The sequence below is a fragment of the Asparagus officinalis genome, chromosome 8 (assembly GCF_001876935.1).
Source record: "Asparagus officinalis chromosome 8, Aspof.V1, whole genome shotgun sequence".
Lineage (NCBI taxonomy): Eukaryota > Viridiplantae > Streptophyta > Magnoliopsida > Asparagales > Asparagaceae > Asparagus > Asparagus officinalis.
This window is the reverse complement of record NC_033801.1, coordinates 99,150,442-99,173,135: the sequence shown is the minus strand read 5'-3', so window position 1 is coordinate 99,173,135 and position 22,694 is coordinate 99,150,442. Positions and strand designations below refer to the sequence as shown.

At 38.9% G+C, this 22,694-nt stretch overlaps 2 protein-coding genes and 1 pseudogene across 2 annotated transcripts; 2 read left to right on the top strand and 1 right to left on the bottom strand.

The window, feature by feature from the left end:
* On the bottom strand, positions 15,611-18,388 carry LOC109820091 (F-box/LRR-repeat protein At4g14103-like). The gene is made up of 3 exons (XM_020386162.1): positions 17,528-18,388; positions 16,711-16,872; positions 15,611-15,901 (listed from the first exon to the last, which is right to left on the bottom strand). Exons 1-3 carry the CDS (start codon positions 18,386-18,388, stop codon positions 15,686-15,688), a joined length of 1,239 nt encoding a protein of 412 aa, XP_020241751.1. The 3' UTR covers positions 15,611-15,685.
* On the top strand, positions 19,413-20,026 carry LOC109823037 (annotated as a pseudogene).
* LOC109821588 lies at positions 21,393-22,331 on the top strand. The gene has a single exon (XM_020387764.1). The coding sequence runs from the start codon at positions 21,393-21,395 to the stop codon at positions 22,329-22,331; it is 939 nt and encodes a 312-aa protein (XP_020243353.1).

Below are 22,694 nucleotides of genomic sequence, written 5' to 3'. Positions count from 1 at the left end.
TTAGGTTCAGGATTCTATAGCAGTTCGGAGACCTAGGAGAGACATACAGTTGCCAGCATGGTATACAGATACAACGATTGTTTATGTACTTCCGGTGGAGAGTATCGATGAGATGATTCTTACTACTTTTAGAGAGGCTGAACAATGTTCAGAGGCTGATATGTGAAAGGGTGCTATGCAGGAAGAGATAGAATCTCTTTACAAGAATGACACATGAGAGCTTGTCGATCTTCCAAAAGGGCGGAAGACAATTGGTTGCAAATGGGTGTATACCAAAAAGAAGGGCATTCAAGACACTCCTGTGAGATTTTAAAGCTAGGTTGGTAGCGAAGGGTTATGCACAGGAAGAAGGAATTAACTACAATGAGGTCTTCTCTCTGGTGGTAAAGCATTCTTTTATTCGGATCTTACTAGCTTTGGTGGTGCAGTATGGATTTGAATTGGATCAATTGGATGTAAAAACATCATTTCTTCATGGTGATCTTGATGATGAAATTTATATGACTCAGCCATTAGGGTTTTGAGTTGCAGAGAAGGAAAAGTTGGTGTGTAGATTAAAGAAGTCACTATACGGGTTGAAGCAATCTCCAAAACAATGGTATAGGTGATTCGATGGGTTTATGCTCGGCAAGTCATACATAAGGAGCCAGTTTGATCCTTGCGTGTACTATTGCAAGCTTCATGGAGGTGCATACATTTATTTGTTTCTTTATGTAGATGATATGTTGGTTGCTTCCATTTCTAGGTCCGCCATAGATAAATTAAAGATACAGCTTTCAAGCGAGTTTGAAATGAAGGATTTGGGTGAATCAAAGCATATTTTGGGGATGAAGATCAACAGAGACAGAGATAATGGCATAATTTATTTAACATAGGTGGCTTATTTGAAAAAGGTGTTACGGCGGTTCAATGTCAGTATGGAGACAAAACTAGTCAGTGTACCTTTGGGAGCCCATTTGAAGATTTTAGCTAGTCTTTCACCAAAATCAGTTAAAAATAGAGAGTTGATGTCAAAGACTCCTTATGCAAGTGCAGTGGAAAGTTTAATATATGTAATGGTATGTACGAGGCCGGATCTATCACATGAAGTTATCATGGTTTCACGATACATGCATGACCCGGGCCCGGGTCATTAGGATGCTATGAGGTGGATATTGAGGTATATTCGAGGTACTTTCAGTGTTGGTTTGATGTTTGAGTGGGACACTGGTGGTGGGCAATTATGCATTGGATACGTAGATTCTGATTATGCTGGAGATTTGGACAAACGCCGGTCGACGACGGGGTATGTATTCACTTTGACCTATGTGACGGTGTGTTAGAGATGCATTTTGCAGTCTACAATTGCTTTGTGATTGTGTTTGGTCTTCTCTCTCGACATTTGTGTTGGTCCTCAGCACCCCAACATGGTAGTGAGGTGGCCGATTTGCTCCATTTAGATAGAATAGCATGTCGTCAACATGTAATAAATGAGATATATAGAGCTTGAGCCTTCCCCAAGACTTGAAATCTACCACTATACCCTCTACCAATCATACAATTAAATTTCTCCCCTGACAGAATGAACAACAATGGAGAGAGGGGATATCCTTGTTTGAGCCCACGAGTAGACCGAAGAGATCCGAAAGGTTCAACATTTAGAGATATTGAATACCAACAATTAGATATGCATCTATAAATCAAATCGCACCATATATATCTGAAGAAATGGCGAGAGAGTGCAGGAAAACAGCAGAAGAATCAGCTAGGTAGACTAGCGGTCGACTGTCGCGGTCGACCGCGAACGTGCACAAAGGCCACTAGGACTCGGAGCTGAAGGCGGTCGACCGTGGCGGTCGACCGCGAGTACCCTGTAGGTGTTTGGGCTGGGCTTTGGATTTTGACCCGGTTCGTTTCTGAGTTGATATATAACCCTAAACCTGATTAATTAGGGTTAAGTAAGGATGATTTTGAGCAGTCTTTTGGAGAGGATTGCTGCATCTAATTATGGGAGATTTGTGAGAGATCTAAAGCTTTGTTTTAGGCTTTGATCGGTGAGATTTGTAACTCTATTTGTATTCTCTTGATTTCTAATAGTGAGAACTCCCCCCTCCTTGCCCCGTGGACGTAGACAACTTTTCGAACCATGTTAAATTCGTTGTCTTGCTGTCTTGAGAGTTGTAATAGCTTGTTTAGGTTCTCTCGACATATCAGTCCTAGAACTGATGAGAGGAAGAGCAGATATCCCACTTAGATGAGATATCTTGCTTTCGTTTCTTGTTTCGTTTGAGAAATAAGAATTTTTGTTGTGATCAAATCTCTTATTATGCACCTTACGCACCGGAGGTGCTGCCGAAATTTCCACTGCGCACAACAATTGGTATCAGAGCTCCGGGTTGGACTTGGGAGCTTGTTCGAAGGATTCACTATTGGATTCTTATTTGAAGAGTTAGATCGATAGCATGGGAGAATCAAACACATTAGGTTCGTCTCTTACGAAGACGATACATAGTTTGAGCATCAATAACATAAAGATTGATGTTTCAAAGTTCGACGGCAAGAACAATTTTGGTTTGTGGAGGTGTCAGGTGATGGATGCCTTGGATGCACAGAATTTGGAGAAGACTCTTGAGTTAAAAGAGAAACCTGCAGATATGGAAGAAAAGATTTGGAAGAAGATGAATAGTAGGGCGTGTGGAGTTATTTGGTCATGCTTGACGCTATATCTTATTTATGATGTTATGAATGAGACGTCGACGAAGAAGATGTGGGAAACACTCAATGAAAAGTATCTTACTAAGAGCATTGAGAATTGACTTCACTTGAAGAAGAGGTTTTACTAGTTCAAGATGAAGAGGGGAGTTTCCATCAGGGAGCATGTTAACAACTTCACGAATCTACTTTCAGATATGGCCAATGTAGACATTATAGTTGAGGATGAAGACAAGGCGATGTTACTTTTGTGTTCGTTGCCCGAGGATGATTATGGTACTTTTGTCCTAACTATGATTAATGGAAGAACTACTGTTAGTTACTAGGAGGTAACCTCAGCGTTGGTGAATTATGAGTTGAGGAAGAGTGTCGATGAACCCTCTGAGAAGGCATCGGGAGATGCATTAGTAGTTTATAGCCGTGGTTCAAACCGAAGCAGGAGGTCACATTCTAGAGGTGCACATCGTGGGATTCGTAGGAATCAGTATGCTTTTTGTAAAGAGGATGGACATTGGAAAGCTGAATGCCCAAAGTTAGATCGAGCCGAGAAGAATAAGGGGAAAGCTGTACAAGCTTCAGAGGTGAATGTTATCAAGACTAGTAGCAAAAATTCAGATTCGGATTCTTCAGGCTATTCGTTGTCTGCACTACCGTCAGTTTGTGTTGCCAACTCTACATAGTGGATGTTGGATTCGGGTGCTTCATACCACGTTTGCCCTAGGAGGGATTGGTTCTCCAGCTTTCAGAAGTTGGAAAGAGAGGATGTTGTGCTCATGGGTAATGGACATGCATGCTCTATTGGTGGTATTGGTACCATTCGGATTAAGATGAGTGATGTCTGTTAGACCCTAGAGGTGGGGGGGAGGGGTGATTAGGGTCTTATGCTAATCTAATCCGATTTTATGCCAATTAAAACTTATTAATAAATAATTCTTACAAGATAGATATATAATATGATATGAGTAAGAATATGCAATATGAACAAAGAGATATATCCTAGCAAAGAGGTATATGGTGAAATATATGCAAGGATATATACACTAACACAAGGGTAAACAATCTAAAGTAAAGATACAATTGTGATAGGGAAAAATAAACAATACAAACACATAATATGATCACGGAGTTCGGACCTTCCATCGTTTATAGCTGCAACTCAATTTCGGGTGGGCCTGTTCTCTTCACGTGGCTCTGCCTGTTCTCCTTTTGAAAGCCTTGCACGTGGGTGGTTTGACCCCACTTCATATCCGCCTTCCGCGTTCACAATTCTCCACCTCGGTGAAGTTTTCCCAAAACTGAGCCGACACCAACCAAATCAAATACCTCACTTGTTGCGTCCAGTACGCCATGGCAACGGACTCATGACAACGGACTCTATCCACAACAAATCGAGACCCAAACGGGAGTGCGAACACTCACCCAAAACAAATAGTGTCTACTCACCAAATCAAACTGAGCCTACACCAAGTGGTATCAGAGCTCCGGGTTGGACTTGGGAGCTTGTTTGAAGGATTCGCTGAAGGATTCTTATTTGAAGATTAGATCGACAATATGGGTGAAACAAGCACATCGGGATCGTCTCTTACGAAGACGATACATAGTTTGAGCATCAATAACATGAAGATTGATGTTCCGAAGTTCGACGGCAAGATTAATTTCGGATTGTGGAGGTGTCAGGTGATGGACGCCTTGGACGCTCAGAATTTGGAGGAGACTCTTGAGTTACAAGAGAAACCTGCAGATATGGAAGAAAAGATTTGGAAGAAGATGAATAGTAGGGCGTGTGGAGTTATTTGGTCATGCTTGACGCTATATCTTATTTATGATGTTATGAATGAGACGTCGACGAAGAAGATGTGGGAAACACTCAATGAAAAGTATCTTACTAAGAGCATTGAGAATTGACTTCACTTGAAGAAGAGGTTTTACTAGTTCAAGATGAAGAGGGGAGTTTCCATCAGGGAGCATGTTAACAACTTCACGAATCTACTTTCAGATATGGCCAATGTAGACATTATAGTTGAGGATGAAGACAAGGCGATGTTACTTTTGTGTTCGTTGCCCGAGGATGATTATGGTACTTTTGTCCTAACTATGATTAATGGAAGAACTACTGTTAGTTACTAGGAGGTAACCTCAGCGTTGGTGAATTATGAGTTGAGGAAGAGTGTCGATGAACCCTCTGAGAAGGCATCGGGAGATGCATTAGTAGTTTATAGCCGTGGTTCAAACCGAAGCAGGAGGTCACATTCTAGAGGTGCACATCGTGGGATTCGTAGGAATCAGTATGCTTTTTGTAAAGAGGATGGACATTGGAAAGCCGAATGCCCAAAGTTAGATCGAGCCGAGAAGAATAAGGGGAAAGCTGTACAAGCTTCAGAGGTGAATGTTATCAAGACTAGTAGCAAAAATTCAGATTCGGATTCTTCAGGCTATTCGTTGTCTGCACTACCGTCAGTTTGTGTTGCCAACTCTACATAGTGGATGTTGGATTCATGTGCTTCTTACCACGTTTGCCCTAGGAGGGATTTGTTCTCCAGCTTCCAGGAGTTGGAAAGAGAGGATGTTGTGCTCATGGGTAATGGACATGCATGCTCTATTGGTGGTATTGGTACCATTCGGATTAAGATGAGTGATGTCTGTTAGACCCTAGAGGTGGGGGGGAGGGGTGATTAGGGTCTTATGCTAATCTAATCCGATTTTATGCCAATTAAAACTTATTAATAAATAATTCTTACAAGATAGATATATAATATGATATGAGTAAGAATATGCAATATGAACAAAGAGATATATCCTAGCAAAGAGGTATATGGTGAAATATATGCAAGGATATATACACTAACACAAGGGTAAACAATCTAAAGTAAAGATACAATTGTGATAGGGAAAAATAAACAATACAAACACATAATATGATCACGGAGTTCGGACCTTCCATCGTCTCCGCTCCCCACTCCCGGGGAGAAATCCACTACCATAACCGGGTTTTCTATGATCACCCGAATAACGTTTACACCACATAATAACACAATGTAACTACACTCCACACCCTCTAAGTGTTGGTCACTCCATGTCCTTCCTCAAGTGCTCGGATACAACCTCTCCATAGGTTCGTCAACCGACACCACTCCTCTTGGAAGCAACCCCGTCTCTCACCATACACTCCTCTCGGTGTACAAGTGTATTACAAAGTGAATCTCACAATAAGCACAATACAACAAATGATTTGTTCTCTACAATAGATGAGAACACAATTAAGCTCACTTTTAATGTCACAAACCCACAACCCGAATTATACTATGAATGTAAATACAATAAGCTCAATAGGTTGTGTGTGAACAAAGAGATATAAATCAAAACTAAACTCAAGATAATTCTAGCTTAATAACAATGAAAATCAGTTATATAAAAGAGCTAGAAATAGAGTTTAGAAAACTTCTCAATAGATCAAGAGATCGACGAAGAGTAGTTGGATGCTCAAGCACCAATAGGATCTCCTCAAGCTCTTGTAAAATTGATTTCACAAACTCAAACTCTTAAATGCTTAAAAGATTTTTAAACAAACTTAAACCAAACATAAACCCTTGTTAAACCTTTCTTAAACTTGTTTAAAACTCTCTCATTGGTTATATGGTAGTTGGGGTTTGAGGGGTTTATATAGGAAGAGAAAACAACAGCCAAAACCCCAAACAAATCAACAAAAATCCCAGAGAATCAGATTTATGATTCTGTACCCAATATAGCTGTTGGGCAATTGGCGATCGACCGTGAGAATTTCGCGATTGACCGCGAGCAACAACAGAAACTAAATACGGCTCTGGACAAAGACGGTCGACCGTGCCGGTCGACCGCGAAACTCTCTGGACTGCATTCGGTCGACCGCCATGGTCGACCGCGAGCCATCCAAAAACAATTTTGAGTCTATGGACTCAAGGCGGTCGACTGTGACGGTCAACCGAAAACTGATACTAGAAATTGACAGGTTTGAAAGAGTTTTCTGATTTTAAAACAATGTTTAAAAATATCAAATAAATTCAAAAAAATATAAAACTTTGGGAAATGATTGTAGACATGATAATAAACATGTAACAAAAACTGGTTTTCAAAAAGGACCTTCCAAATGAAAAATATCATCATTTTATAAAATAGTCCAAAATATAAAAATGTAAACATATGAGTTTTGATATTTTAGCTTAACCATGTTTTGAAATATTACAAAATGATTTTTCAGACTTAATAAAATATGTATATGATTATTGTTAAGTCCAAAAACTGAGAATACAATATTTTGTCAAAATTGCATATTTTTGCAAACTTTTCAAAAACAATAAATATGATTTCATTAAATATAAACTTGATATTGATAAAATCATATATAAGCATATAAACATGAAACAAAAATGTATTTTCTAATCATATCCAATTGTTTCATATTTAAACTTGAAAAACCAAAACAATAAATATGAAGGATGTAATTTCATATTTATATATACTTGGAAACCAAAACATGTATGTATATATACGACTATATATATACATAGAAAAACCAAAACGTGTATGTGTGTGTATGATTGAGCTTAAAGTACCAACACACATAATATAACACCTAAACTAAATGTTACCCAAGCCATCTTGATCTTCAATAAGCTTGATTTGGTACACTTGCGAATGAAGCTTGAACTTGGATCTTGAACTTGAATTGTAAGGCTTCACTCCACAATTCCGCCAACCTCCATTGGATATGATCGTTGAAGCTCGATTCCATCCATCCTCCAACATGTTGTTTTTCTACAATAAATAGATAAGCACAAACACTAGACAAACAACATTAGTGGTAAATTATTTGTTAAACATTATCAAAACAAAGAGGCCAACAACGGGGTGACTCGGAAATTGGATGATGTGAGGTTCGTTCCACAATTGAAGATGAACATCATTTCACTTGGAGCTTTGGATGCAGCAGACTATAGGGTGACCTTGGCGGATGCATGTTTGAAGGTTACATTTTGGTCCATGATTGTGATGAAGGGCGTCAGAAGGAGCAATTTGTATTATTTGCTCGGAAGCACGGCGATTGATAGGGAGATGACGACTTCATCAGTTTCGGCTAGACTGTGGCTTTGTTTGATGCTGGGTTATTTGATTGGTAATGTCGTGCATAGGTTATTGAGGAGTGCTTTGACCTGCAGTTTAAAGTCCTGTGAACCTATTGATATGAGCAAGAAGACCGGGGTGGAGTTTGGCACTTCTATCCATCCTTCGAGGGGTCTTCTGAGGGGTGTTCATTCAGGCATTCGGGGGCCTTCCAAGGGAGCATTATTGGGAGGTAATAAGTATGTAGTTTTCGTAGTTGGGGATTGTTCTAGGCATTGGTGGGTTGCAACCAAGTCTCGTTGGTGTGAAGTCCTAGAAGCTCGCAACAGATGGAGGAAGTGTGTTGGCAAAAAGGTAACCCGACGTTCTGTTTATGGTAGGGGTTCTTTCTTGCGTTTGTGCCGAGCTCACGGTAATAGGAGACACTTCATTCGTGTGGAAACTTTGAGGCGACGTGATGAGATGGCAAATTTGGGGAGCTATTCCTTTCTGGAGGAGGATCGGTGTTTGATGTCGAGCATTGGCATTGGTGTGCGGGCTACGACATGTTTGGGCCATCTTATGCATAGGTTGCTGACTGTTGCATGTAGAGATTTTGGATCTGGTGGAGCTACTTCATATTTTGATTTGCGTCGGATGTTTGGCTACCCAGCACTTGGTCACATCGTGGATGTGAGATTTAATCCGATAGTATATTTGGGATTCAGAGGCGTGTTTGATTATCAGGTATTGGCTTCTGACTTTGTTCTGAGCAGGTATGTCACGTTTGACTCTCGGTAGGTGGAGAGTGGTGATCAGATCTTTGGGACATCGCAGCGGATGGAGAGTGATGCTACTCCACGTTGGATGGAGACTCCAGATCATATTGCATTATTTGGGATTCCAGCTGATGTGACATAGATTGGGAATCATGTTGATTCAGATGTAGATGATAGGTTGATCGATTCGAGTGCAGCTGATAGATGGATTCTGGATATGGCCATTGGTTCATCTCAGGTGGAGATGTTTGGATTGTTTCAGTTTGGGGCCATTGGAGGTGCTATCAGCCGTAGACTTGATCGTGATGTTGGAGAAGGGTTACGAACTCTTCTATTGGATTGAGGTCGTTTGTGGCCATGATTCCTTGGGCAAGAGGATACGTAGGCAGTCTTTCAGATACAGCCGGTTTGATCTGTTGATTCAGATGGGGGGAGATTACGTTTCAGCTCTAGTTTGGTTCCCGGACTTGTTGAGGAACTTTTGGATGATCTGGTGTCGGCTCAGTTTTGGTAGAAACATTCGCTAAGGTGGAGAATTGAAGAAATGGCGAGAGAGAGTGCAGGAAAACAGCAGAAAAATCAGCCAGGCAGACTGGCGGTCGACCATCGCGGTTGACCGCGAACGTGCACAAAGGCCACTAGGACTCGGAGCTGAAGGCGGTCGACCGTGGTGTTCGACCGCGAGTACCCTGTAGGTGATTTTTGGTCTCGGGATGAGATTCGGTCGACCGTCGCGGTCGACCGCGCCATGAAGTCGACCGCCGCGGTCGACCGCGATACCTGCGTGGTCGACTGCAGACTAATTTTGGGCTGGGCTTTGGATTTTGACCCGGTTCGTTTCTGAGTTGATATATAACCCTAAACCTGATTAATTAGGGTTAAGCAAGAATGATTTTGAGCAGTCTTTTGGAAAGGATTGCTGTATCCAATTGTGGGAGATTTGTGAGAGATCTAGAGCTTTGTCTTAGTGTTTGATCGGTGAGATTTGTAACTCTATTTGTATTCTCTTGATTTCTAATAGTGAGAACTCCCCCCTCCTTGACCCGTGGACGTAGGCAACTTTCCGAACCACATTAAATTCGTTGTCTTGCTGTCTTGAGAGTTGTAATGGCTTGTTTAGGTTCCCTCGACATATCAGTCCTAGAACTGATGAGAGGAAGAGCTGATATCCCACTTAGATGAGATATCTTGCTTTCGTTTCTTGTTTCCTTTGAGAAATAAAAATTTTCGTTGTGATCTAATCACTTGTTGTGCACCTTACGCACTGAAGGTGCTGCCGAAATTTCCACTGCGCACAACAATATCTCGGAAATACCAAATGGAAACCTCCTCCTTTTGGTTGATTACTAAATTGTTGAGCTGCCAGATGTCATTGCTAACTTCATTGTTTCCCCGATGTATGCAGTTAAATCCAATCAAAACAAGCATTTGATATTTAACCCATCAGTGATTCATTTTTTAAAGCTTCTTTTAAAGAGTTATATTTGAAACGGTCCACCAACTCGGAACTCTTTCGTCAGCTTATAAATACTCAAATTTCAAGATTTATATATGCTGGTCCATAGTATATTTTATGTGACTTAGTAGTCAATTATAAATTGGACGATATGCAATATTAACTTAGACGCCAAAAGATTGGATTATCAAAAAATTCTAGTGGCTAGTGAGTTGCCTTTGTTTAAAGACACTATTTCTTTTTGCCGCCATGATGCCTCCGCTAGAAACTACGCACTAAGGGCCCGTTTGTTTGGTTTTTTTGAAGAGGAAAGTGGTGTGAAAGCTGTCAAAACTGAGAAAAACTGTCAGTTTGACAGGCTTTCTTGCAAAGAAACACATTCTAAAAAAAACATTTTTGCAAGAAAGCCTGTCAAAACTGACAGTTTTAATAGGCTTTCCTCTTCAAAAAAATCAAAACAAACGAACCCTAAAGACTAACAATAGTGCAATGTTTTATCGACAAATATTTATGGTAAATTACACTAAACCCCAAGACCTTTTGAAAATTTGAAGCAATTCCCAATGACATTCAAAATCATATTAAATCTCGAATAACTTTTGCATTTTAGAAGTTATTGGGGCTTAGTGTAATTTACTCAAAAGATATTGACAGTTCTACAAAAGTTATTGACGGTTTAGTGTGACTTTGAAAGCTAGTACCACAAAATGCCGAAATTTCTTGAGGACTTGGTGGAATTTACTCTCTCTCTCTCTCTCTCTCTATATATATATAATATATATAATATTATATATATATATATTAATATTATATATATATATATATATATTATATATATATAATTATATATATATATATATATATATGAAATTAATGAGTATCCTTGTATAGGAGGGATTTCCTTCTTGACGCCTATGGTGGCACACAATCCCCATCATCCTCATAAATAGGAGAGAGAGTGTAAGTTGGTGGAGATTGTGTCTACTTTATTGATGATGGTGGGATTGTGCAATATGCGACAAGGAGGGAAATCTGCTCTATGAAAAGGATACCATTATCTCTCTTCTCTCTCTCTTATATATATTATTATTATATATATATATATATATATATATATATATATATAAAGAGAGAGAGAGAGAGAGAGAGAGAGAGATGAGTATGCTTTGTACCAAGCACGAGTTTCTGTGCTTGGTAGTATGGTGGCATATTTTCTTCCACTCATTGAAATCAGGGCCTACATTCACATGGGTTGGGGAGTGGTTGGGAATTGAAATGAGTGGATGGGAATAAGACACCTCACTACCATGTTGGGGTGCTGAGGACCAACACAAACATCGAGAGAGAAGACCAAACACAATCACAATAACGACACGAACACAAACAAACTAATTTTACGTGGTTCGACAAGTTACCTACGTCCACGGGGCAAGAAGGGATTGAGTTTTCACTAATAGAGAAGAAGGCTACAAATATAGATTACAAATTTACTCAATCTCACCAATAAATCTCTCAAACAAAGCTCTCAATCTCTCAAACAAAATCCTAAACCAATAGCCGTGAAAAACTCTCTTTTCTGTGCTCCAAATAACCCTTTGACTGCTCCCCCCAAAACCCTAAAATGTGTGTTTGTATTTATACTAAACATCAATCCAAAACAGGTTATAAAACCGAACCAGGACCAAAATCCCGATCCGATCGACCGACATATAGCCCCGGTCGACCGGTCAGGAACATGAAAATCAGCTCTAAACTCAAACCATGTATCGGTCGATCAGAATTATCCGTCAGTCGACCGGACAGCGAAGTCGGTCGACTGGCATTTACCTCGGTCGACCGGCCAGAGTGTCTGAAACAAAAGCCTCACCTCCATGACGAGTCGACATGAAAGGCGATATTGTAGGCGTCGAAAATCGCCTATAGGTCTCTACGAACAGCTCAGTGTTACTCCAAAAAAAACATGAGTTTTTTGTTATGTTATTTTTTTGGGGAAATTGTTCCTAGCCCCCAATTTCCTTACAACTATTTCACCCCCTCCCAAGACTTTTTCAACGCTCTCAAAACTCCCAAAAGCAAACCCATAATTCCCTAATCCCTCATAACACAAAACCTAAGAGTTTAAAACATGTGAAGACCATAATATTCTCTCTCTCTCTCTCTCTCTCTTATGATGTTATTGTGATGATTTGAAATGGGTTTTGGGGGAAGAAATTCTAGTTCCCTTCAAACTTTTTCAACGGTGTCGATATCGGTGGTGAAACTTTCCCGGCGTTCGTTCATGAGGCGAAGAAAACTCTGATCATGAAGACGGTGGTGATGAGGAGTTGCGTTGCCAACCCCCTTAAGTTTACATATTGATGGAATATTTTTTGAAATCGATGACTTGAGATTAAAATAGAGTATGTAAATTTATATATTATTGCTATTTCACTGTAATAAATTTATTGTTAAGTTTATGAGTTAGTGGTGAAGGAAGGTTACGTGTTGATTTTGAAGGTTGTGGGTTGGTTGTGAATGATACATGTTTGTTGTGAAGGTGTTACGCGTTGGTTGTGAATGTTACACATTCGTTGTGAAGGTTACAGGTTCGTTGTGAATGATACGATTTGGTTGTGAAGGTTATAGGTTGGTTGTGAATGATATGATTTGGTTGTGAAGGTTACAGGTTGGTTGTGAAGGATACGCATTGGTTTGGAAGGTTATGCGTTGGTTGTTAAGGTTACGGGTTGGTTGTGAAAGATACGCGTTGGTTGTTAAGGTTATGGGTTGGTTGTTAAGGATAAGCGTTGGTTGTGAAGGTTACACGTTGCTTATGAAGGTAACCTTCACAATCAACTACTTTTCGAGGTTCACAACCAACATGTATCCTTCACAACCAACCCGTAACCTTAACAATAACTCGTAACCTCCACAACTAACCCGTAACCTTAACAATCAACCCGTAACATTCACAACCAACGCGCAATCTTTACAACCAACCCATAACCTTCACAACCAACACGTAACACCTTCACAACCAACTTGTAACATTCATAATCAACCCGTAACACCTTCACAACCAATGCGTATCATTCACAACCAATGTGTATCATTCATAACCAACTCGTAACCTTCAAAAACAACACATAACATTCACAACCAATGCGTAACCTTCACGACCAACCTGTAACCTTCACAAATAACACATAACACCTTTACAACCAAGGCGTATCCTTCACAACCAACCCGTAACCTTAAAAAATAACATGTAACCTTCCTTCACCACCAACTCATAAGCTTAACAATAAACTTATTACAGTGAAATAACAATAATATATAAATTTACATATTCTACTGTAATTTCAAGTCATCGATTTCAAAAAAATTACAAAAAATGTAAACTTAAGGGGGTTGGTGACAGAACTCATCATCATCGTCTTCATGATAGGAGTTTTCTTTACCTCATGAATGAATACCGGGAAAGTTTCACCGTCAATGTCGACGCCGTTGAAAATTTTTGGAGGGAACTAGAATCCCCCCCCCCCCCCCCCCCACCCCCTCAACCAATTTCAAATCATCACAGTAATACAAGTTTTAAAAACTCTTGTGTTTTGTGTTTTAGGGGTCAGGGAATTATGCGTTTGTTTTTGGAGGTTTTGGGAGCAATGAAAAAGTCTTGGGATGAGTGGAATAGTTGTAAGAAAATTGGGGGCTAGAAGCAAGTTTCCCTTTTTTCATGTTGAGAACTTCTTTTTCTTTGTGAAAGTATTTTTGAGAGTTATGGCTTAACTTGGAAACGAGAGTGAGGGGAGGCTTTGGCGATTGTGATAGAATAAACTCATGCATGCGAATATTTTAAGATTTAGAATCTAATTTCTCCTTTTCTTTTTCAATAACATTATTTTTATATTTCACATTTTGTTACTAATTTGATTAAAGCCTCATGTCTACAATTAGTGAAATAGTATTTGAATAATATTAAATTTATTCATATGTAAGTATAGTCTCACATTAAAATATAATAAAAAAGGATGGTAGGTTTAGAATAGGAGCTAACATCAATACCTACTACCCGAACATTTTTATTTAAAATTGGTTCATAGGTGTTATAGTTATTTTAGTGCTGAAAAGTAATCTCCAACCAATGGCAGACAAGTGTCCCACATTGTGCATAATTGAGTCAGCACTTCAAAATAACCCAAGACCCAGCTCGGACGATTCGACACGCCGACATCTCGCGAGGACGATTTAAATGACGTTACATGTCGACCCCTAGCTAGGTCGACTCCCCGATCAACCTACTTGACTGGCCATTCGGACGACATCTTATGAAGACGACTCAAAGGGCGGTACTTCTCGACCATCAGACGAGTAGAAATGCAACAAAATACCTCGAGCCTTGAGCCCCTTCCCCTAGGCTGACAACTGATGACCTCACAATAAATGCCATTAAATGCATAATTGGTGTCATCATTCCTCTTCCCCTAATAGTTTCTAAGACACATCAGACCACGTCAACACCACACGCCTCCTATTACTTCACATTAAATGCGAAAAAGACATCTCCTCCACTCGTCAGCCGACACCTGTAAAGCAGATGCTGATGTGGCTGTCATCCCATACTCGACCAAATTTACAATTCTACCCTTCCACTACCACTATAAATAGAGGCACTATTTTCAATAGTAAGGTAAGATTTTTTTATCTCTAACCACGATGCTTAAGAACTACTTCAGTTTACTTACTTCTCCACTCAAGCAAATTACTAACTTGATCGTTGGAGTAACAACTGGGGAACCCAACCCCGTCCTCTTACAATTTTCTACTTGTGCAGGGTAGAAAAACACACCCTAGAACCGGACATTCGGAGGGTTAGAGGACCTCTATCAACTTAATATTTTCTCTTAGTTACTGTTTGATATCAGCAATCAATAGTAGGTGTCCATTACCTTTGAGTTTGCCTATTTGCTTCCGTTTCATCAAAACCAACTTTAAATGTTTTAAGATTCATTAGATAATTATTGATCCTTCTGATATTCTTTCTTTTTTGATAAAAAATAGATCGATTCAGATCCTCTTTACTAGAGACAAACATAGTGAACGGTGTTGGATTTAATCTAATAAATCTATTTGTGGGCACATATGATTAATCAATGTGTATTTCTATCTTTCAGGATAACCCACTAAAGTGATCAATTAAGTTGGGTTAATTGGGTATTTAAATAAGTCATGGGGTTATATGTGCAGATACCAGGTTGTAATTGTGATTTATTGAGGGGCTAAATTACAAAAGTACAACATCTATAAATAATGGGTTATGATCCCTAACCTAGGGTTACATTCTCTAATTCTCTACACCCCCATCTAGCTAGAGAAATTCGGATTTAGAGAAACCTTAAGGTTAGAAGATCATCAAAAAACCCAAATCAAGATTTGTTCTATGGATTCAGGTATAAGCTTCCGTTCTTTTGTTTTTTTTTTTTTTGTTAATCTCTTTGAATTAATCATGGCTATATGGTTTTAGATCTCAAGTTTTTATGATGTAGATCTAACAAACGGACCAATACTTTTGAGAAGATTGCATTTGAAATTATTGTACACAACTTTAATCTATTGATCAAATCTCAACTAAAATCAAAATCTCCTTCACATTGTCTACATCCTTTTGAACACCTCAAGTGAGAAAACCATTCATATCATTACCTTACTTGTTCACTTTTTTATTTGGAGCAATTGTTATTCTCTCTAAATCCCTTGCATTTTGAGATATAAACTTCAGCAATTCAATCTCTGCTGTTGATGATCCAAACTTTCTAAATTCCACAACCTTCAAGCAGGAAAAACACTCAACATCAAATCCTTTGGGTGGCCAACCTCCTCCTTTTGTATTCGAAAGATTGCACTTTCCAAGATAATATGTCTGCAATGAGAAACAACAACAAGAAAATTATTTACATTTTCTAATATTATACAATGTTAAATAACAGGGTTAAACCTCATAGAGTACTTAATTAGCACTTGTATCCTCCATACCCGAAAAAGAAAATGCAGCTTGGGGCACGAAGCTCCCACTATGTGCGGGTCCTAGAAGGGGTCAAATAACTTTGGGTCTATGACAGTTAGAATTTAAAACTATATAACTCTTCACCCTCACCACAAATTAATTCAGAGTTAAGTTGTAGCAGAAGCTAGGATCAGCTTTTGGCGGGTATCAGAACAACGTGTGGTCAAATCTAGCCATGAATTTCTAAAGTAGATTGAAAAATTAATACCGCTTTGTGAGTAGAGATTTTGGTCCATGAAAGGGTCTTCGATCCATATGTATGTGTTAGAATCTAAAATTATAATCCTCAATCCTTACCATATCTTCATAATCTTATGTTTTTACAAGAAGTTATTTCTATGACCACTCTCTAGTTCATCCTCTAGACAAAGATGATGTTATTTTCTGTTGCATTAAACTTTCTAACTTACTCTTCTGCCTAGCTAATTTAACTAATAAATATATAAATAAATATGTCTAACAAATCAAAGGCAAAAAAAAAAAAGTAATTTATGATTACTTGATTCTCACCTAACATCTCAATTTAATGGGAAAATAGTGGCATTTCTCAAGAATAAAATTGTTAGAGGTACAAGTGGTAACATCTCCAACACAAAAAGATGTACACGTAACTAAGACTTCAAAAGCAATAAATTTTCTCGATGAGGAAGATGTTAAAACTTTACCGAGTGTTCAATGATGAGAGTTTCCAAAGCTGGGGAATTGAGAAGTAGGTAAGTGATTGCTTGTGCATGGATCTTTGTTGATACAGGACATGACTTTGTTGTCAAGGACTTCAAATTGTGGAACACAGGCAGTGATCCATTAAGGGCTTCTTTATATATTGACTTGCATATAAGATCAAATTAAACAACCAATCAGTGTACGTATGTTATATAGTAGTACATAATATAGATCATATATGATATTTAAAATGCATTGATATGCTTATTGGTGAAGAATATATGAATTCAGATATAAATCGACAAGAAAAATCTATATATCCATCTCCTAAAATCGAACATAGATACTGATTGGATAGGAGGGATAAAAAAAATATGGATACATATCTGATATGAGGAACAATATAATGACATAAGAATTGAAAATTTACAAGCCTATGATATCGGAATTACCTAAAAAAGAATTGAAAAACAGGGTCTATATATCAATGTATTTCATACAACTAAGAATCTAAATAGATTTCTGGATTACCAAAATCGGTTCAGGTCCACTAATTTAAAATAATATGCACAGGTCTTTTATCCAAATGCATTTCCTATGAAACATAGTATCTGTCTCCATATATGGACGTTTAACATTTGGTATCTGTATTTGGCGGGATACAAAAGTGAGTATGTCCACACATGTTCATATCCATTACACCCTATACGTGCACATACACAGGTATGTGTATATGTACACAAGTATGTAAACATGTTGTGATGAATGACTGATGGACTTGACAGTGAACTAATGGATGGGAATAAATAAGCTCCATACCTCAAGATGCAAGCAGTCCAATACTAGAACCTTCACCCTGCAAAGCCCGTTTAGAAACTTCACTCCCTTGTGATCAAACCAGCTAAAATATGCATTATCCAGTGACCACAAATTCTCCAAAGAACACTTCATGCTTGGAGTATTCCCATAGCTCAAAGAAATTAGACTCGGGCACGATATCTCTATCTTCTCATCATGTGAAGAACAATCATGTATACTTAGCTTGCTCATCTTATTGCTATGAGTTCTAAGAGAAACAAAAGAAGAGCTCTTCAAAAACAATTCTTCTAGTGAAGGACAATTATCAATGAGACTCTCCAAAGGGGCTTGTACCCAAGTATCATAAATATGTATAGTATGCAAATTTTGAAAAGTTAGAAGGTCTATTTTCCCTCCGAGCCATCCCCTCTTCAATTTCAAAATCCTTAAAGAACATCCAAGAGAAGGGTTATTGAACAAAGGAAAAGGCCTCCAACAATCAATCGCCATTGATTCAACCTTATGATAAGATGCGTAACACATAATCGCATCGATATCTCTGCTGGATATCCAGGGCCAGGACATACGGAGTGCTAGAATGTTTGATTCAATATTACGAAGGTTGAGTAAGTTGTGTATGAATACTTTAAAGCTTTTAGTGGTAGAAAAGTCATTGACGTCAAGGTTGAGGGTATTGATAAATTTCCACAGGTGAATCCATCTTTTTGAAAGAATGCTAGTTTGCACTACCTGTTTTGTTGGTAGGAAAGATAGAATTTGATGAAGGAGAACATCCGGGAGTTCTCCAATTCTGTCAATGCCCTTAGAGAATGAGGTTTGAAGGTTAGAAATTTTTGGTTTTTTGGTAGGATTAGTCTCCATGTTCATAGAGCTAGATGATAAAGATGTGTTCACTTGTTAATGTATATGATATTTATAGACTCAACATGGCAGCATCTGCGAGATCCAAATGTAATTATAACATAATTTTTGTTCACTCTTTCGTAGTTAGCGTACAAATGACTTTACTCTAATTTCCATAGCCCATCTACTTCTGTCTTGATCTCTTCACTTGTTTTTTACTTCAAAGAATATATTCTTTTGTGGTGTAATGAAGGAATGATGTTTTCCAATAGAAGATTATAACTGGGTGATTGTTTTTTATTCACTTTACTCTGTCCATTCAACTTTTACAACGAAAGTAGTGAAATTGGAGTAATAAAGGCTAATACTGTGATGAACTTGAATAGAAGGTACAACTTTTTGTTAGTAAGAACATTAATTGTTAATTATAAATGCGATGAGAAATTGTAATGTACGCTTTGTTATGTTTTTTAGCTAAAAAAAAGAATGTGTTATTATCTTTTTTATCTAAAACATAAATTTCTGACTTTTATTCAATTGTTTTGGGTTAGGGAATATTTGTTGAGATAATTAGTGCAGGAAAGGCGTGTACTATAATATCAAAAGAGTGCTTCAGCACACTAGTAGTCAAATTTAGGATTTTTTTTTTCTTCACAAAATATAGATGAGTTCTCTTATTCTTAATGTTGGAATAGTATAATATGCACTTGATCATCCAATACAAATTATATAATATTTGAGAAATGTTAATAGATTCAATTGTTGCACGTATAATTTGAGTGTCATTTATATAATTGTTATATATCCTTAGAAATTATTTTGTTAGATCATGCACTGTGATGTGTCACTTGCTTTGAGATGTGATCTTACTTAGAGATTTTTTAAACTTGTGTTTAACCAATAACTAATTATGACAGGTGATTATGCATGACACCGACATGTGAGCTGTGATAGTGGGTCTCAATCAAGCGCGATGACCAATTGTGTGAATCAACGGTTCCTCTCGTACTAAGTTGAATTACTATCGTGACGCAATCATCAGTAGGGTAAAACTAACATGTCTCACGACGGTCTAAACCCAGCTCACGTTCCCTATTGGTGGGTGAACAATCCAGCACTTGGTGAATTCTGCTTCACAATGATTGGAAGAGCCGACATCGAAGGATCAAAAAACAACGTCGCTATGAACGCTTGGCTGTTACAAGCCAGTTATCCCTGTGGTAACTTTTCTGACACCTCTAGCTTCAAATTCCGAAGGTCTAAAGGATTGATAGGTCACGCTTTCACGGTTCGTATTCGTACTGGAAATCAAAATCAAACGAGCTTTTACCCTTTTGTTCCATACGAGATTTCTGTTCTCGTTGAGTTCATCTTAGGACACATGCGTTATCTTTTAATAGATGTGCCGCCCCAGCCAAACTCCCCACCTGACAATGTATTTCGCCCGGATCGGCCCATGGGTGAGAGCCTTGGAGCCAAAAGGAGGGGCTAAGCCCCGCCTCCGTCTCACGGGAATAAGTAAAATAACGTTAAAAGTAGTGGTATTTCACTTTCGTCGGCAAGCTGGCTCCCACTTATACTACACCTCTCAAGTTATTTCACAAAGTCGGACTAGAGTCAAGCTCAACAGGATCTTCTTTCCCCGCTGATTTTACCAAACCCGTTCCCTTGGCTATGGTTTCGCTGGATAGTAGACATGGACAGTGGGAATCTCTTTTTTTAACAAAATAAAACTTCATTAATAGATAGCAAAATACATGATGTCTCCCATAGGGATGGGATCGTGTACTTCAATTTGAGAGACATCCCTCACTATACAAAAGGAACAAAATACAAAGACTATCACAAAAGACTTATGGGCTCTACGCCTAGAGCTCCTGAACAAAGACAAAATATACAAAATACTTGTGAGCTCTACATATCGAGCTCCTGAACAAACAATAATACAAATATTGCACAATTCCATAAAAGTAATTGCAATTTTGAAGACTATCAAGCGGGTTAGCCACCATGTCATCATTAAAACTCCCCTTGACACTTCTGCTAGAACAAGCAATGCCACTGTTAGGAATATATTAGGAGATTATAGGGAGATTATATACCTTATTAAGATAGAGAATATGCTGTAATAATTATATTATTCATTAGCATATCTGTACAATGTAACTTGTATATATTCATGGTTCATGAAGAGAATATTCAAGACCTTTTACTCAACAATTCTTCTTTGTCTATCATGGTATCAGAGCCTGAGTTCTCAAATCAATCCTAACCATCCAATTGATCAAATCAATTAAACTATAGTCTCAAAACCCTAATTTCAACATCAGCCACCAAGTCCGTCATCCTCACCTCATCGTGGTCGACCTCGTGGCAGTCTCTCGATCTCAGCCTCGACCGTTTGCCGTCGTCGGATTCCAGCAGCCACTGTCGCTGCCGTTTCCTTTCTCGTCAACGAGATCCATTGCACCCGCATCCGTCGGCTGCTTCTTCTCCCAACGACGAATCGGTTGGCTCTCGATCGCACTTCAGGATCACTTCATCGCCGAGACCGAGTTGGGTGGTTTCCTGGATTCTCTCTTCAGATCGGTGTCTGTTGAAGGTGGTTCTTTTGAATTCGTCAATTGGATTGGTGGATCTCTGCATTGATCGTGCGGATCCTTCAATTGGATCGCTCGATCTCAGAAGGCTCTAAGGTTTCTGGAAGCAAACCTGGTCTTCTCCTTTGAAAAAAAAAACAAAAGAGTTCACCAACAATTCCGCTGCTGCTTTTGTTTTTTTGATTGGGCCTTTATCTGAGAGAGGAAGAGACACGAGTAACTATTTTAACCTTCGGGTTTATTTTAACTAACCTTCGGGTTAGTTCTATTTGAAGGTTTATTTTAACTAACCTTCGGGTTAGTTCTATTTTAAACCTTTGGGTTTCATCGCACCTTCGGGTTCATTTTAACTAACCTTCGGGTTAGTTCTATTTTTAAACCTTCGGGTTTTATTCTAAACCTTCGGGTTCTATTTTTAAAACATGGCTGCAAACTTTATTGAGAAGTTTCCTCAGCTTGATGTGAAATTCACAGGGACCAATTACCGTGAGTGGTCGATTTCTGTGCAACTTCTTTTTGATGCTCTCGATCTCACGAGTCACATTGATGGCACGCCGCCTCCTGAATCTGGAACTGATGCTAAGCAAACAGCGGCATGGGCTCTTGCAGACCGCCGAGCACGTGGCATTATTTCTTCTTCCTTAGAGATTGACATACGCATGCAACTTGTTAGTCTCCAGACTGCACTTGCCATGTGGTGCCAATTGCAAGGACTTTATCAACAATCTAGTCATGCTCACTCATATTCTGTCTATCAAGAACTCTCTCTTGCTCAACAAGATGAGCGATCTATACAAGAATTTTATAACTTTATGCATACTCAATGGCGCCAACTTGCAATAATGGAGGAACCTTTATGTCAAACTTGTGCAGTTTGTGCATGTGCCACCAAACAGCGTTGTGTTCGCGATCAACATCGACTATTTCAATTCTTGATGCGTCTGCGACCTGAGTATGAGTCATTGCGCAGTCAAATTCTTCATCGGTCACCGCTACCAACTCTTGATGATGCTTTGGCTGAACTCATCGCTGAAGAGACTCGCCAACGTGTCCTAAACACAAAGACTACTTCTATTCAAGGTGCCCTGGTTGCTCAACAATCATCTGTACCACAGTCATCTTCGGCCACGGTCTCCGCACCATCTGTCTCTTCTAACAAACAAAGGAATACTTATTGTCGGTATTGTCGTCGTCCTGGACATATCATCCAAAATTGTTTTAAGCGACAACAAGCTGAAAACCGACATCCTCGTCAACGATCCACTGCTACCGTGGCAATTTCTGGTGCTAAAGATTTTTCTAATGAGTGTTCTACTGCTCCTGAGGAATCTACTTCGAGTGTTACTCTTTCTGTGCCATAATTGATCCAGATGCTTCAAAGGGGGGGGCACCTCTATCTCCTCTCCGGTTGCTGCTCCAAGTATCATGACACCCTCTCCATTTGGTACCTCTGGTCATACTTTTTCCACTACCTCTGGTCCCACAGGTATACCGAAAAATATTTGGATACTGGACTCTGGTGCTTCATTTCATATGACTCCACATTCATCTGTTTTATCCTCTCCATCACTTTTACATTCAGAAGTCAATGTTTTTACAGCAAATGGCTCTTCTCTCTCTGCTACACATAAGGGATCTATTACTGGTCGCTTATCCGTTCCATCTGTTTTACACATACCACATCTTTCATTGAATTTACTTTCAGTTAGTCAAATAACTGATCA

What these genes read in the sequence shown, in the direction of transcription:
- LOC109820091 (XM_020386162.1), bottom strand. Translation starts at nt 18,388, where the DNA reads ATGGAGACTAATCCTACCAAAAAACCAAAAATTTCTAACCTTCAAACC. An exon ending in TGGACTGCTTGCATCTTGAG is followed by an intron (nt 16,873 to 17,527) that starts GTATGGAGCTTA and finishes CTTATATGCAAG; the next exon opens with TCAATATATAAAGAAGCCCT. An exon ending in CTCTCATCATTGAACACTCG is followed by an intron (nt 15,902 to 16,710) that starts GTAAAGTTTTAA and finishes TTCTCATTGCAG; the next exon opens with ACATATTATCTTGGAAAGTG.
- LOC109821588 (XM_020387764.1), top strand. Translation starts at nt 21,393, where the DNA reads ATGGCTGCAAACTTTATTGAGAAGTTTCCTCAGCTTGATGTGAAATTC.